This window comes from Stegastes partitus, unplaced genomic scaffold, assembly GCF_000690725.1.
Source record: "Stegastes partitus isolate 25-593 unplaced genomic scaffold, Stegastes_partitus-1.0.2 Scaffold1231, whole genome shotgun sequence".
Lineage (NCBI taxonomy): Eukaryota > Metazoa > Chordata > Actinopteri > Pomacentridae > Stegastes > Stegastes partitus.
This window is the reverse complement of record NW_007578962.1, coordinates 189670-206979: the sequence shown is the minus strand read 5'-3', so window position 1 is coordinate 206979 and position 17310 is coordinate 189670. Positions and strand designations below refer to the sequence as shown.

At 42.9% G+C, this 17310-nt stretch overlaps 1 protein-coding gene across 6 annotated transcripts; it reads left to right on the top strand.

Annotated features, from left to right (window-relative positions):
• Positions 1-814: 814 nt before the first annotated feature.
• Positions 815-16141, top strand: snx16 (sorting nexin 16). Of its 6 annotated transcripts, none has more exons than XR_520811.1 (9): positions 815-910; positions 2245-2803; positions 3244-3330; positions 5640-5788; positions 6065-6134; positions 8495-8631; positions 10083-10205; positions 12233-12314; positions 13452-13520. XR_520811.1 is itself a non-coding variant. In XM_008297640.1 (9 exons), the coding sequence occupies exons 3-9, from the start codon at positions 2537-2539 to the stop codon at positions 13567-13569; spliced, it is 951 nt and encodes a 316-aa protein (XP_008295862.1). In that variant the 5' UTR covers positions 815-910; positions 2245-2325; positions 2437-2536; the 3' UTR covers positions 13570-16141. The 6 variants fall into 6 exon arrangements, 5 of the variants coding, with proteins under 5 accessions (XP_008295862.1, XP_008295860.1, XP_008295861.1 ...); XM_008297640.1 differs by lacking the exon at positions 12233-12314 and having other exon boundaries at positions 2245-2325; positions 2437-2803; positions 13452-16141; XM_008297638.1 differs by having other exon boundaries at positions 12233-12271; positions 13452-13538.
• Positions 16142-17310: the final 1169 nt, after the last annotated feature.

Below are 17310 nucleotides of genomic sequence, written 5' to 3'. Positions count from 1 at the left end.
ATAGGGCCACATCACAAGCATCTATTGCTATGTGCATGGTTTCATTCTTCTTTTTTTTTTTTTTTTTGCAGGATTCATCTTCTCAGGAGTCACTATATAGGTAGAAATATTCTTGTAGATGTCAGGATCAAAAAGAAGAAAGGTGACAGAAAAGCAACACTGCATTTTATTCACCGTAAGCGAGGCTGTCAGCAGTGGTGACATGCAGTGATTACTACCACCAATCCAACTACAGTCTTCCACAAATGTATTCATATCCTCCCACTAATGAAGGGAGAAAAAAAATACAGCTGTCGATTAAATAAGTTGAAATTGACAAAAGTAATAATAAATTAAAAAATTAACGAAAATCATGACATTGCTTTTGAATTGTGGTTCAACAGAAATATTTTAAAAATTAAAAAAAAAAAAAAAACAAGCATGATGGGGCCCGTAAACTAATATTTTGTCATAATATCACTGCAATCAAGTGCTGTCTGTAACGCTCAATCAGACTTCTGCAATTGCACTTTTTTTTTAAAAATTATTCTTTTGACCACAATTCAAAAGCAATGTCTTATTTCACAAAATTCGAATTTAGCACATTTTTATTTATTATTACTTTTTTCAGTTTCTAGCCATTTGAGTGACTATTGTGAATTTTTGCCTTGTCTTCATCGGAATAAATTTGAGGACGACTGTATATCCAAAACACAAGCTGTTCTGCAGCTGCATTACATTTATGTGTGTTGCAGCGCCCCCGTGTGGTCGTCCCGGAGCACTGCTGAGGTGTCAGTTCAAGCATGCTAACATGAAAAGGGCAAGGGAGGAGAGCGGTGGATAAACAGCGACGGGACAATCCGACACTTGGGGGCTTCATGTGTATAGTAAAATAAATTAACCGAGAGGAAAGGATACGTGGACTCCTACGGTAAGCTTAAAGGCCCTTTCACCATCTCACCTTTGTCCTCACGGGCTGTCCGTTGTAGCTTGCTAGCTAACGTAATGTGATAGCCTTTATATCCCAGCCGTCTCTCACCGGGATGGTGGATCGGCCAGGCGCCGTTCAAAAAAGGTGCCGTTTAAGCGTTGACGTATGCATTGTCGACAAAGTGCTCTAAATAAACTACAAAAAACGACTGCTTTTGAAGCTTAAGGAATTCCTACCTTTCTCGGCGTGGAACTTTTTGTTAAATTTTGCTTTTATTTTAATAAAAAATGGAGTTAGCCTACTTTGTTTGGATTGTTGGTCATAGCAACTAACTAACTAGTTGGTGTTAGCTAGCGTTAGCTGTAGCTCGCAGTTAGGGTGAAAATTATGTGTTTATTATTACAACTGGGCAAATTAACAGGGTTTTCTTTGTGGCAGTACTGTAGTAGTCATGTGTCTTTGTGACTCCCAGTAGTAATCGAAAGGCAGGAAAACGTTAATGCAGTGCACAGGGACGGTCATGCATCAGGGGGACATTAGCCTGTTTGCTAATTTGACCTACTAAAGGCCGGCTAAGCGGTTAACCACTCGACTTTACAAATGTGACTGATAGTAGGAAGCAGGGCAGCGTGTTGTTGTCACGCTGGCTTCAGTCCCAGCTCGTCATGTCTCACTTAAATAACTGCACGACTCAGTGAGGAGTGAGTGAGCAGCATGAGCCATGAATAACATCCGTGTTTTGTTTTTTTTCTTTTCCTTTTAACTTCCTATTTTCTTCCCCCTCGGGATTCACAGAAGATGCAGCCAGTACCCTCGGTCGGATGTGTATTATAGCCTACCGTTTGGATTTTCATTTTAAGTCGCTTAAACACCCAGAGCTGCTCCAGAATAAACATGAGCCTCTTTGACAGGTCGCTGCTGATCTCGGTCTGAGCAGAAATCGATTTTTTTTTTTTACGCCCCTCTCTCAAGAAAACCAGCTTGCATCCTCTTCTTCCCTTATGTTAAATCAAAGCATCATGACTCCTTCCTTTGGCAGCATTCTGGGTCAGACTTGAAAGCTAATCAATCAGTACATTAAGTATCTGTCCATCTTTAAATCCTTTTTCTATAATGGATTTTACACATGATACACATGTTTATATATTATGAATGACATATGGCTGCTGTCAATAATTTATCTGCCCCTACGGTCTGGTATTCCAGGGTGGATTTCCTGATGATTTGTGGCACATTTATGTATTATTTTATATAATTTATATTAAAAACCTGAAGTCAATTTAAATCATCCTTTGTACAATACCAAATGATTCTTGTTCTCCTTTTCTCTGTAGAGTCAATGCCAGCACCTTCAGGCTAAGCAGCACTGTGAGACTCTGTAAAAACACTCAACGCTACTGAAGCGAGGAGGCAAGGTCAGTGTCGGTGTGAAAAAAGCCTTATTGACTACTGCGGTGGCGGGGCAGGAGCACACAACTCAGGAAGATGGCATCACCTTTTGTGCCTGTCCCTGTGCCCATGGACAGAGCCCTGTCCGGCGGTAGCAACAAGCTGAGACGTCCACAGCGAGCTTCTTCACTGGGAAGCGTCTCCAGCAGCTTGGAGTCCTCGTCCCCCATCATCGGGATGGCCGGGGAGAACCCTGGAAGAGAATTGTTAGGCTCCCAGCGTTCGTCCCGCTGCGCAGACAGAGCCGGACGCAGCCGGACGCCGCCGCCGCTCCAGAGCCCTGTGACGCGGGCTCGGGTAAACGGGACACTGGAAGCTTCTGTGGAGTACTCAAGCTGCCCTCGCTCCGTATCGGATCCTGATGGCAGTCAGCAAATTGAGGAGAGGCCTATCACGCCCACTGTGTTGGGGTATGAGGTCATGGAGGAGAGGGCCAAGTTCACGGTATGCACCTATAGAACTGGTTAATATGGCATCCTGACAACTTTAATTAGGTAACATCAGCCTGTTCACTTTGTCTTGACAGTTTAGCAAATGGGATGGACCTGAACGCCTGATGTCAACGTTTGTTCAGCACAAAGACTTGTACTGTTTACTTAGAAATCATCTACAGGCACTTGACAAACACGACACAAGCTGGTCTGCTCTCTCAAAAACCACACAGAGCAGGTGTCAGAACGTTTTATTCAAACTAGGCAGTTTGTTGGGCTGTAGTCGTGGGATGTGTTGAGCAATGAGCATGACTGGAATTATTTTCATTTTTACTGTATTGCAAAACATCAATGAACCATCAAGTGACTCTTCATATGTTATGCTAAATATCTAAAGAGTGCCACACTACTGTATGTTGGCAGTCTCTGAGGTTTTTTTTTTCTCTGCTGCAGGTATATAAGGTCCTGGTCAAGAAGACTCCAGATGAGAGCTGGGTTGTTTTTAGGAGGTACACAGACTTCTCCAGGCTCAACGACAAGGTGTGTTTGGGTGTGTTGTCTGTACATGTGGTTGTATGGGCAGTGCCAGATATTAAGTCAATATGAAGCTCAGTTTTGTCGTCATCATTTCATGTATGTGTAGACACTGGTTTCGACTATCAACCCTTTGCTTTCAGCGTGCTTTCTTTTGTTTTTGAGTCCTTGGTGGAAATGATTAGAGCTACACAAAGAAGCTCACTGTTCCCTAACAGCCAACAGGCCTGAGCCAAGTAGGAGAATGAGCCTCTCGTGATTTTGGGAGGGACAGTTTGGTCACAGATAAGGAAGGGGAAACAGAAAGCTATAGGATGATACTGTATGTTTTTGCTGATTTTTTTCAGATACAGTAATCCTAAGCAACAATAACGGTAACACAGGATTTGGGCACGCCCTGCATTCAACAAGGAGATCGAGTTAAGGGAGGAGGTGTGGACATCCTCTCCTCCATTCCTGTGGTTTTTCCACAGCGACAGCTGAACCAATCACACTGTGTTTGTAGTTGTAAAGGCCTCGTTGATCAGCTGTTTGGAAATCTTCCAATTTCAAGTGTATTGTAATAACTGTGGCACAGATATTTAAAGGATTTGTCTTTAATAATTGGGAGATTATTGAAATTAATAAGAGGACTTGACTGCTGTGAGTGGACCTTACAGGCAATCCAAACATGCGTTCTGTTGAGACTGACTGTGGCAGAGATACCCAGCATGGTGATCATGTTTTCATAAATCAGCACTGCCTCTGTACTGAGTGACTAGTGATTTATGGACATGGCTCAGGCTGCCAAGTGTGTAAAACAGGCATGTCTGTAAACACACGCCAACCCACCCTCCTGCCTAGAACACTGCAAAACCAGCAGTATATATTTCCTAAATGTTGGCAGAGCACTGGAGAGGATGGAGGTAGGCATAATGAACAGTGAAGGCTGAAGCAGAGGGAGTTTGCACAAGAACTGTTGACTTTCGACACTTTGCCTACCAGTGGAAGTGAAGATAAGGGATTTCTAAAAAAGTATCTCGGCATCTCTAAAAGGGCTGCAAGGTGGCGCAGTTGGTTAGCACTTTTGCCTCGCAGCAAGAACGTTGCCAGTTCACATCCCGGTGGGGGCACCGGGATCTTTCTGCGTAGAGTCTCCATGTTCTCCCCGTGCAGCGTGGGTTCCCTCCGGGTTCTCCGGCTTCCTCCCATATGTCCAAAAACATGTTGAGGTTAATTGGTGATTCTAAATTGTCCGTAGGTGTGAATGTGAGTGTGCTTGGTTGTCTGTCTCTAAGTGTAGCCCTGTGATAGACTGGTCACCTGTCCAGGTGAACCTGCCTTCACCCTGAGTCAGCTGGGATAGACTCCAGCCCCCCATGACCCTAGTGAGGATTAAGCGGTGTATAGATAATGGATGGATGGAACATCTATAAAAACATCTCAGACCACTACCAGCGCCTGCTTTCTGCTTATATGTGGTGTTTCAAACAGTCTTCCATAATATAGCAAAACCCCTACAGTGCCTTAGATATGGTACACCTGATGAGTTGCACATCATACCCACCCTTTTACCCGCTGAGAGTTCTATGGGAACCAGGATGAAATTTCAGGAGCGTTCTGGTTTTGCATGTAAAAGCAGTTCCTCCGGGCAATTTCAAAGCTCAGAAGGAGGGCGGGAATAATGGAAGGCCGGCAGAGGCGATGCGTGTCTTTGTTTTAAACTCCCCTGAACTATATCAGAGCAGATTTTACTCAAACAATTGATGCATGTCGTGACGCACTTATTGGATCAGTATTTTGGTGTAAGGCTGTAGTTGTGTATATTTTAGGGAAACTGTTAAATACCCAATGTGAAGGAACCCCTTTCAAAATGTGTGCTACCCATTTGTACAGAAAAGAGCTAACATAGGGCCAAACAATTCTTACTTAAAATTAATATCAACATATTATCCCAATATGCCCATGGCCAGTGTCCATGGCCATATTGCAATTTTTTTAAAGGGTAAAATGTGCCCAAAAATTTAGTTTATAAATGAAGCATGATTGTCCCAAGCTGACTGAAAGAATCTTATCTAAATGATCAAAGGAGACTTCTCACACGCTTCCTGTTAAAGCTAATTTTCACGTTTTGAAATACTTGCGTTGATGCAAGTCAGAGTTTGTAATGCAGAAATAGAGTGTGAGCTTCATGGAGTTACAAACCATTAACCTTATATTGTCTTAAACACCGAATAGTTTTCTTTTGCTACAACTGCTGTATGCTGTTTGTTGGAGCGATCATGTGATGCTCATTCCAGTGTGTGTGTGTGTGTGTGTGCTTGTGTTCATTCTAGTTAAAAGAAATGTTTCCAGGCTTTCGCCTCTCGCTGCCTCCTAAGCGCTGGTTCAAAGATAACTATGACAGCGACTTCCTGGAAGACAGACAGCTGGGACTGCAGGCTTTTTTACAAAACTTGGTCGCTCACAAGGACATCGCCAACTGGTACGTGACATGACTGTGCAGTGTGTTGAAATTTTAAAATGTAGTTATTACGCCAGATTGTGTTGCATGCTGAGACATCAGAGGGAATTCATCTGAACTCTGTATTTTGTGTTGCTCATGTCAGTGTTGTGTAGATTACCAGATGAATAAATGCTACTCGCGTCAGGCTATTTTATAGTTTTAATTAAATGTTTTTTATTGCATTATTAAGCAGAATGCTCTGTTCTAAACAACAGTCACACAAACTTATGCTCTATCATTGGTTCTCCTCACCAGCCTGGCAGTGAGAGAGTTTCTGTGTCTTGATGACCCACCAGGGCCTTTTGATAGTCTGGAGGAGAGCAGGGTAAGTACGCATATACACGTTAAAGCATGTGCGCTCACACTTGGGAGCAGAATATTGGACACCTGGGCACGTTATTTAGCGCTTTGAAGTGATGTAAATGTTTTCTAATAAAGGTTCCCTGTGGAGTTATTGGAGTTATGGAGCTGTTTTTCTATAAGTGGTTCTCCAGTTTGTTCATTTCATGCGCAAACGAGGAGACACGCATGCCTGCATGTGGGTAATGCAATCCCATGTCATGACCATGAGGTCACAGTATACCACTGATCCACAGGTGGTGGATCAGCGGTATACTGTGACCACATGTGGTGATAAAATGTGAAAATGTGACTCACGACATGCTTGTTAGAGTTCAAGAATGTCAACGTTTAATTTAAGTAATTTACAAGTGCTAAAGCTTGGGCTACTTGCGAAGGTCTCACTGCCTCTAATCCCTAATTGACTTTTTAGGACTTGTAATGCAGGTCAAGAACTGTCATTTGAAAATGTCAGCCTGATAAACTCTGACTTTTCAAACTTTGGAGGAACATTCAATTTCCACCAAGAATGCAGCTGGCTTCGGACCTAAAGTTAGGATTGAAGTCGGCTGCAGAGGGGCCTATAAAAAGTAGCGACCCTCTTCCTGCTTGTGTTTTCCACCGTCTGAAATGTCATAAACAAATGGTAGCCAGGGTGGCAGAAGTGGAAGTCCGGACAAATACATGGTCAGCTGAAACTGCACATCCGCCGCAAAGGAACTCCTGAGGAGAGAACTGGCTCAGGACTGGCGGTGCACTGTTCAACTGTGAAGTGTTAATGCACTCACATGGAATAGTCATCAGAAGGAAGGTTTACCTCCCACCTCATCATAAATACCAACATCTGGTCACATCAGTCATTTTCAAAACAACTGTTGGTTATATGTGAAGTTAAAACTGAGATATTTTTGCAAAAAAGGAGCAGCATTTGGACGAGGAATGGAAATATTCTCCTGTAGGGTCACGTAGCAGTCAGTGGTACGGGAGGCCTTGCATGGATTAAGGGAAGGTGGGATGGATTCCAGCCAATATCAGACATTCTGGATGCACATGTAATGCAGTCAAGCAAGAGAGTGAAATTGGAATGGTGCTGGTTTCTATCATAGGACAAGGCCCAAGGCAGACCTCAGATTCACCATGAACTACTTCAGATGCAAGCCAAAACTCCTGGGGTGACCCTACAGCCCTTGTGGCTTTTTGTATTCATGTAATATGAAGTGCTATAAAGCCTGTAGTGCTATATGTGACAAAAGGCTCATTTTTAATGTCCGTTTCCTGCAGGGGTTATATTTGCTTGTGTTGCATGCTTTTACATCCAGTTGTGTGCACTGTATGTGACCTACACATGTCACTTTAAGGCATTTTCCAAAAATCATTCCTGTTTGTAGTTGGAAAAGGTGCTGGACATTGTTGCTGTTGCTGTGGGAACTGAGCAAGTTTTTCCTGTAGCAGGAAGTTCTTGTTAAATTGGAGGATATGTTTCTAATCCAATGCATGTATTGTCCAGTTCAGTGAATGTCTCCTCACGGTCTGCTAGCTGTTTGTTTTGTGCGCAAGCTGAAAAAAAAATGTAGATGTGTTTGTACGCAGTCCAAGCTCTGTAATGGGAAACAAACCAAGTGTGAACAAGGAATAGAAGATGAGACTAAAAAAAAAAAAACAGCCAGGGGGTCTGTTTGGTTAGCTTGTCGTTGCTACATCACGGCCACAAAAGTTTGCTTTATATTAATTATTCAATTTAGCTTGAAACAAGCTTTCAAAATAGAAAACTATGTGAGTATTAATATGTATCACAGGTGTTTTTAATAAAGCCTGGCTCACTGATCAGTTGTTGTGTGGCTGTTGTTAGGGCAGCTCTACACACACACACACACACGTTTTTAAAGTGTATAATTAGCAAAATAAACCAATATGTAAGGTATTTTTAAGTCAGCACCGAAGCTCAGGTATATTTTTTTATGTTCTTAACTACAAGTTGAAAAAGATAGCCTGTCCTATATGTGGCAGGGACATGACGTAGGTTGATGGTATTGATAACGAAAGCAGAGACTTGTTTTCATCACATCAATCCACAACTTGTGACATAAATGTGTCAAACAAGATCGGTAAAACAACCGACCTAATCCGACCTGGAATTATTTTTTTAAAAATTCAGACACCTCAAACCTATGTGTGTTTAGATCTGTATATTTATAGATTTTTACAAATGGCCAAAAATACATGTACGGCCTTGATGCTTGCATCCAAATATGCTATTCCTGTCTTATCCTCTGTTGCCCATCAACAATATCAGCAGAGGTGGGATTGTTAAATAATGTCTGTTGCTTGGTTTTTCTCTCCCTCCAGGCGTTCTGTGAGACTCTGGAAGAGAGCAACTATCGTCTCCAGAAGGAGCTCCTTGAGAAGCAGAAGGAGATCGCCTCACTGAAGAGGAGGCTGGAGGAGAGGGAGCAGGCGATCCTAGTACTGGAGAAGCACATCAAGTCAGTAGACAGGCGCACACACACACACACACACACACACACACACAGGTACAAGAGGTGGGGTTAAGGGTAAACACTGGGGATGCAAATTTCAAACGGTTGATTTTTGAAAAAATATTGGCTGTGGAAGTAATCATTGATTAATTGCCAAAATAATAAAGTACAGATGCTGTTTTGTTTTTTTTCCCCCATAGGCTGATAAAACCATTTTTAATAAACTAACCACTTCATGTTCACCACAAAATTTCATGAATTTGAAGAACATCCATCCATCTATTAGCTATACACCTTAATTGTCACGAGGGTCGCGGGGGGCTGAAGTCTATCCGAGCTGACTCAGGGTGAAGACAGGTTCACCTGGACAGGTCACCAGTCTATCACAGGGCTACACTTAGAGACAGATAACCAAGCACACTCACATTCACACCTACAGACAATTTACAATCACCAGTTAACCTGTTTTTGGACTGTGTGGGAGGAAGCCAGAGAACCCAGAGAGAACCCACGCTGCACGGGGAGAACATGGAGACTCCACGCAGAAAGATCCCGGGTGTCCTCACCGGTGACCTTCTCGCTGCAATGCAACGGTGCGAACCACCGAGCCACCTTGCAGCCCTAATTTGAAGAACAGATGAAGTCATATAAGGTCATTTTAATTGCAAATGAAATGGCAAAAAGTAATGGTTTCATTTCAAATTGCTCATCAATGATGCAGCCGATAAAATCCAATATAGACACAACCAACAGGCTCCTGTCTGCCACAGTAAATAACCTACAACGTGAACATCTTCACAGACGATTTTATATTGGAGTAATCCTCATACCTGATGTACTGAGACAGGTATCCACAAATGCTGTTGCAGAAGCTTTATTATTCCAACAAATCTGTCAGGGTTTATGGTCACCTCTAAAATGTATTTATGAACCGCTACATCTTCTTAGTTTGAAAGTTGTTGGAAGCATGTGATCGGCGTTCTCCTGCTCCTGAACAGCTACAGCTTCTCCCTGCTGACAGACACTCAGCTCCCAGCTTGGTTTAGCATTTGAGAATCCTAGCTTAGCGTTAGCACGAGCGGACTCAATCAAAACGACTGCCACCGTTAGCAGGCAGACGGCAGAGAAGCAGGTCGGCAGCAAACACACCTGTAACTTCATTTGAGAACATGCAGACCTCCGCCTGGTGGTGCAACAAGCGACTACAGCAGATTTACGATACCTTTTTTGACAGTTAAATTGGTTCATAATCATTTTTCATTGATTAAATTAATAATGGCAATTAATCAATCATTGCAGACACACGTACAACTCAAATGACATTGACACAAGTCACAACTTCAAGCCACACCATGTGCTTCATTAGTAAAAACAATATTGAAATGAACAACATTAAAGGGTGCAACGATGTCAGTAAAAACCTTCTGGCTGTGTGTGTGTGCTTCTCTGTGTGTCAGTGGTGAGTGTGTGAGCCCAGAGTCGCCGTGTGGTTTGTCAGCTCAGGGCAGCGAGAGCAGTGCAGACGTAGACGTTGAATCATCCGCTGCAGAGGCTGATCAGGACATGCCTGACGACACCGGGTAAAAGACACACACACAAACGTCACAAACGGTTTCAGTAAGATGCTGGAGCAGATAGGTTGTTGTAGGCAAGCTGTTGGCTCTGGCAAATACTATGAACGCAGAGACAACACACACATAAAACAATCATGATTAAATAAAGTAATTACTTTGGCCTTCTCAAGTAAATTGCCCTCAGCTCTGTTTTACACAAACTAAATGATAAACAATATTTTCTCACTCTGATTTTGCTGCCACAGATGTTAACCCTGAGTTAATATCCTAATGAAAATTTTAAAAAAGCATGTTAGGGGCCGAGGGCGGTGTTTAATGGGGAAGGTGGAATGCTGAACGTGGAGGAGAAGGCCTTTGCTTTCTTTGATCAGGTTAACAAACTGTCTTGGACAGATGCAGCTGAGTTCTGCTGTGTTTCTCTGGATCAGAAGCTGCTGCCAGTTAAGCCTCACATAAGCACTGATGTAAAGGGGTTTTGCCGGATAAACTGCTGGAAGCTCCTTCCGTCAAACTAATAGAAAAGATTCTTCCATCAGCTGTAACACTGCCAGTAAGAGAAACCCTGGAGGCGTCTTGCTAGAATATGATCACATATACAAATATAAAATAGAGGCCTTTCTGCACTAAAGAGGTGGATTCCTCTTGGTTGAGGTTAAAGAAACGACTTTGCTGTCTTGACCATCCTCAGTGGTGAACTTGATTGATAGGTCCTGCACAGTGGGGGGCTTTGCTTTCTCTGGCCTCTACCGCATAATTAGATTACACAGGAGGAGCAACTGATCTCAAACAGACATAAGACTTACAGACCGCAGTGTTCAAATTTATTTCTCTCCATAGAGGGAAAAGATCATTTTACCATGACCGCACACCCCTGGTGTTAGACTTGTTCTAAACTGGCTGTTTCTGTACGTTTGCACCTGCTTCTTTCCATGTACCCTTCATCTGTGACTGACGGTACGGAGCCAAGCAGCAGTTTGCAGAGCAGCCGATATAGACATGAAGGAAAGCAGGAGACTTATTGCTCGTGACATTCTCTCTGAGCATTCATTTTAAATGGAAAAACCCCCAAATTCTCAGCATGGCCATCGTTTTGAACTGTGATAATAAGTTTGTCAGACAATGTTTTAAAATCAGTGATTTATCGTTGTAGAGCAGCAGCTGTGAGTCAATGGGCTGCACTTCATGCACTATTTCATACTTGTTTCGTCGTCTCGCAACAGAAACAGAAGAATATGTAAATAAAAACAGGTTCGAGCACGAGCAAACAGATGTCAACACCTGCTGGGTTTAGGTTGCACCGAGCTGTAACACTCTTTGTTTATTTAAGTTTCCATCATATCTAATTGTCCCTCAGCATAATAGTTTTGACAGAGCTCTGATCCGTGAGCATGCAGTCAAAGCTAATGCTAGCATTAGCCACATTAGCTACACAACGTTGCGCCCACTGAGGGTTTGCCCTTAATGATAAAAATACTCCGCTGTCCACCATCTGACCGCCTTAGACAAACAAGAACATGTAGTGTAGTTCAAGGCTGCAGCCAGCAGAGTTGTATCCAGAATCCAGCAAATACGAACAATAGCTGGAAATGAAAATCTAAAATCTGGGCACAGGCTGGCGGTTCGGTGCTGCAGCGTTTATCGATGTTGTTTCACATTATTATGTGCTCGCTGCTGCCCAGATGTTGGGGTTTATTCCAGCACTTTATCATATTTTCTGGTAAATGCATGGAATTATGTTTGTGGCATTCTAATAACAAACAAAACACAAATCAAAGTAATCATAAGTGAATTGTAGCGCCACATGGAAGCCATAGTTTTGGACTTTGAACACACATATGGATAAACATGCCAGTCTTTGTTGTTTCTTTTAAAGGAAGTCGCTGCCATGTAAAGATGTTCGGTAAAGAAAATGTCTTTCTCATTGCTATTATTTCATCATAGTGACGCCTTTTGGTTTTCTTTTTTTAAATATGTCTCCCCTTCCTCCTCTTTCTTGTGTTTTTTTTTTTTTTTTTTACCCTTATTCTTCACAGCAGTGCTGCCCCAATCTGAAAAAAAGAGCCCCATAACATGTGAGGTACTTCAAACACCAGCTCAGCAGGCTAACCTTATGGCGTACTATACTTTCATATCTTCTTTCTCAGTAACATGCATCCCGTTGTTAACTGTTCTATAAAGATGTCCTGTTTTGTGGTGTCAGGATGTGGAAGGATAGGTTCAGCTTATTTTCAAGTCTGTCTTAAATTACTCACATGTGAAATGTGCAGCTAATTGTTGTGCCTCTCTTGTCCAAACTGACTGCACGTATTACATGTCGGTGCTGTGTTAAGATTTGCTTGAAAAAGACCTCGACCTATCTTTGAAGTGCTTGTAGTCAGGATGTTTATGAAGGTTGGGATGAGTTCACTTTCAGTTCACCTAGTTCAGGATGAACTCCTACGATCTTGTCTCGGCTCACACAGAGTCCTTGTCTTTGAAGTGCGTTGGCCTGATGGACACAGACATTAAAAGAAAGATGATTTTATTTGTAGGAGCTGCACCGCCGGCCACACAACAACCTCAATAACTGGGTTCCACAACACCTGATCACTCAAGTGAAGTTGTTGAATGGAGTGACCTGAAAGTGATTTCACCCCAGCCGTGATGTGTACTTGTTGTTCTGCGACGTTCTGTGCTCTGTGAACCTTTTGGCTGTACCACCCTGCACCCCTGCATCGTTTATGACTAACACATGCTGTTAGTGCCTCTCCTCCACGTGCTGATGTGTGCTCACTATGTGGGCATTGTAGGTTACTGGATTTCAGGTTTTTCTTTCCGCCTTTGTCCATCTGTTGCTTTGACAACTTCCAGTAAGAAAGACTCAGGTTTAGATCTCAGCTATTCACAAATTGTGTGGATTCCTATGACTATATAGAATGCTTTGTCCGTGCATGACATGTTTAAGAATGGAGAACAGAAGTAAAGGATCTGATACCTTCATTAGTTAGTAACAGATGTCAAAGAGCCGGAGAAAAAAAGCCTGTCTTCCTCTGTGTTCTCAGTGGGATCGTAACTGTAACTTGCTGACGTTTTGGCTTAAATAACGTTTTATCTTCCCCACAAGGATTGCTCACAAATCAGGCTGTTCTAGTGTCTCCCCTCTACTTTTCCTCTTGGACTCTCTCCGTCTGTCGGGCTTTGTGTTGTCTGACTTGTACGCTTCTCACATTCCGTTTAATTCGAGCCAAATGCTGAACGTCTCCCTCTCTCCAGTGGCAGGTGTGAGGTCCAGCCGGTGCGATCCTCTGCATGTTGGTGCGGGCCGTCACTCAGCGTCTCTCCTCCAGTCATCCAGGTCACGCAGCTTTACCACAAGAAGCTGGAACCCTAACGCCGAACCCTGGTCCTCCTCCTCCTCCTCCTCCTCCCCTGCTCCACCACCCCCTCGTTCCATATGCTGGAGTCCTACTCAGTACCCATTTTCTGTTTTTCGGGCCTCTCTTTGACTTCACCACTCCCTCCCCCCCTCATCACATCGCGTCCTTCCACCTTCCAGATTGTAGCCGCTGTTTCACCCTTCGTTGTCAGAGTTGGACCTGATACAGCATTTCCCTCAAGATCAGCGTGTAGGCTTAGGAGGGTAGTATAGTGGAACAGGCTGTTCCGTGGGTCCAGGGATATTTTTTCTGGCACCGACAGAAGACAACAAAGGCAATGAAAACCTCAGACTAGGTTGCTCTTACGTAAATTGTGGAATTTCTTGACCCCCCTTCCAGTTCACTTTTGGACCTCCCACTGTGACTGCTAATTTGGATTAAGTCGATCCTGCAGTCACTAAGCCAAAGTTTGGCTTCTTGACCAAAAAAGTAAATAAATAACTTGAAGACTCGCCACTGGTTTGATGACTTTCACAATTGTGACAATCGACGGAAAACCCGGACCGTCATCTCGTCAACATCCGCAGATGTGCATCGCCTTATGGCTCCTGACAAGAAGCCGTCTCCTCAAGCCAGAGAAACAACACACCCATGCGGTCATAGGAACAAGTCTGGTTAAATAAAAAGTCAGACTCGGGATTGGTAGCTAGGTGGGTATCACAAAGGAGCGGTCGTCTTCTGTTCACACGTACTTCCATGTCGTTGCTTTATACTGCCATCATCAGTCACTGCACGAGTCAGACCTCCGTTCTTGAGAAACATCAATGTGTTTTCACTTTCAGTCCGACTCCGTTTCCTTCCAAAAGCCTGCATTCCCTCATGTTTTTAGTGCTAAGAGTGATTTGTGGTAAACCAAGTCCAGTGAGCGACACTGACGTCTATAACATACCGAGGACAGAGCCAAGATATGCAATGGCCAATATGCACACTTATCCTGCCATTTCTCCATCACATTCCAGCACATATACACACCCACATTTGGATTGTACAGAATTGGTTCACTTCTGGGCATTGATTATGGCGATTTAAGTTAACTTTATAAATATTGACAGCAGAGCTGCTCCGGTGCTTCTCCTGCTACGGTGGAGATGGAGCCTGCACTTAGTTTTCTCAACCTCCGCTATGGCGAAAGGGTCGCTTTCCCCTAGTTTGCAAAAACATGCCTTTCAACTCCCCTCTGCAAGTGTGCGGCCGTGTAGTTTGGGTTTTATTTGCTAAAGATTTTAAAATATGCGCTTCAAAGAGTTCTGCTTCCAAGCGGATGCAATTCAGGTGAATAGAGCTCATTGTTAATCGTTTGTCATCGCTGAGAGCATCTAGAGTAACCGCCACTGTATTTGGGTGGCAGAAGAAGCTTTAGAGCAGGAAGTCTTAAGATCCCAGCAGATAAAACTAACTGCAAGGTTAAATACGCATAAGAGTAAGTTCTGTAATTTCAATGAAATGTACCCTTTAAGAGACTTGATGTATTTATTTTTAAGGCAAACCTCAACTTCAGTCAAGAAATGCAGAAAGAAGTTCCCCGCTATATCATAGTGGTGCTAATTTCCCTGAAATAATCCAGAAGTTGTGACCTGTAGACTAATGAGCTGCATTTCTGAGAGTAGGGCGGTGTTAGGGTTCCTTTTACCAACACAGCCTTGGTTTGATGGCCATTAAAGATGACGAGCTGAACCGTGGTACTGCTGTTTCAGGAACAACTGTGTGCCATAGGTAACTCTGTGTCTGCATCGAGACTGTTACCAGGTAAACAAATCATCTGCAAAAGCCATATTTTTAGACCTAATTAACACTTGAGAGGCAGAGGTTTCACATGTGGTTGTGTGTGCTGACCAGCTGCTGTTTTCACTCTGTGATGGTGAGTTGATGAAGTGTACAACAGCCACAGCTGATTCTGACCTGTCTCAAAAACCGGCCCGCAGAAGGCCGTGCGACGCACTTTATGGATGAATGGCAACGCGTAACGTTTGCTAGGATATTGTTTTTACTGCTTTGCCTGAGAGGGAAACATGCCTTTTCCATCACTGAATCTGTCTGGGTTCCCAACTGGATTTAAGATGTAAATGTTTTGATTTAACCTGCGTTAGGTTTTGTTCGGTTCCTCTGTAAATTTCCTTCTCGCTAATTCTAAGTGCCTTGAATATTTTTTTTTTCTTTTGATGCGTTTGAATAGCTTTATAGGTTTGTGTAGGACATGAAACATATCCACTATGTCTCTCTGATGGAAATACTGTTTTAAATAATGCACCTATGTATATGTTGCTTGGAATAGACTGAACATGACTTGTTTTTGTAATATTACATGAATTAATATGGAGTCTTAGTTCAGATACACACCTACAGTTGCACTATAAAAAAAAAAAACAACAATTTCTATGAACAACATTTGGTATCACCGGTAAGATTTAAAGGGATGATTCACTGAGAAATTAGAAATGTATGCTGTAGATACACGTCATAGCAGAGATGTTTATAAAAAGGAAATATTTAATTCACACACAATTAAACACGGAGTGATATAGTGAATTCATGTCTGCTTCCTGCTTTCTCACATCTACAGCTGTCATTGAACCACGGTACAGTTTTCAAATGATGCTTCCAAACAGTGATCCGTTCTTCATCACGTGTACCCGTTCATCTGTGACCTCCCGCAGTGCCACATCATGGAGCAGTTTCCTGAAGAGGGTTCATACGACCTGAGCAGTAAATGCTCGTAGTGCTGGTCTGGGACCCGTTCCTCCACACTGCTTCAAATTTCTAGAATTTAACTTTACAATATGTGGTTGCTTTTCGCAGGCTTTCCCTCGTTTATGGACTTACACCTCCGCAGGGTGGTCAGACAAACAAACACAGTCCTCCTGTGGGAATAGTTTCTGCTTTGGTTCTGTTTTTTTTTTTGTTTTTGTTTTTTTTTTAATGCTGATTTCCAGCACCAGCACTGCAACGTTTAAATGACACTTTTCTTTTATATTCTGCGAAATTTGGCGCAACTTTCTAATTAAAAAATAACAGTGAAGGCAGTTTCTCCCTAAACACACCTGCCTCTTTTCAACAGCAGTCTTTGTTGCACCTCATAAACGTTTAATCCATTTGGTGCCTCCAAATGCATTCAGAGGTGACTGTATACGAACCTGGACATTGTACAGCTGCAACCAAATTCAGGCCATATGCTCACGACAGTAATGCTGTAAGGTTTAGTGGTTTAATGGGGACTCAACAGCATTATGATGACGTTTGGAGTAAGTCCTCCTGTTCTCTTACCAGAATGCCTCCGTCATTCAGTCAGCATTCATGAATTTCAGCGGGGAATTGGGTCCAGATGTCGGTAAGGTAATAATGCTGGTCACCTTTTCAGTTTTTCGGTTTTTCTAGCTGTGACGGAGAGCTATTTAACAGCCTCTGGGGAGACATTTGTGTATTTTCACTTCTTTTTTACAATTTTTCATACGGAAGTAGTCGTGTGTGTCATGTCCAGTTATACAGTACGTTAGACACATTCGGCCTACTGCTGGGATCATATGTGTGATGTAGGACCGATCACTACGGATGGCTCTTCTTGTTTGTCATATGGCAAAATGAATTTGTGATAAATAAGAATCACGCTTTTGCTCAGTGCTATATAAATATATTTGGGACCTGCAGCAGAATCCCTACACAAGGTGACAGTCAGGTCGGATATCTTTAGACAGTTTGAT

Coding starts and splice junctions, on each gene's coding strand:
- snx16 (XM_008297635.1), top strand. CDS start 2,396: ATGGCATCACCTTTTGTGCCTGTCCCTGTGCCCATGGACAGAGCCCTG. Junction 2,804..3,243: donor AGGAGAGGGCCAAGTTCACG/GTATGCACCTAT, acceptor TCTCTGCTGCAG/GTATATAAGGTCCTGGTCAA. Junction 8,632..10,082: donor GTACTGGAGAAGCACATCAA/GTCAGTAGACAG, acceptor TCTGTGTGTCAG/TGGTGAGTGTGTGAGCCCAG.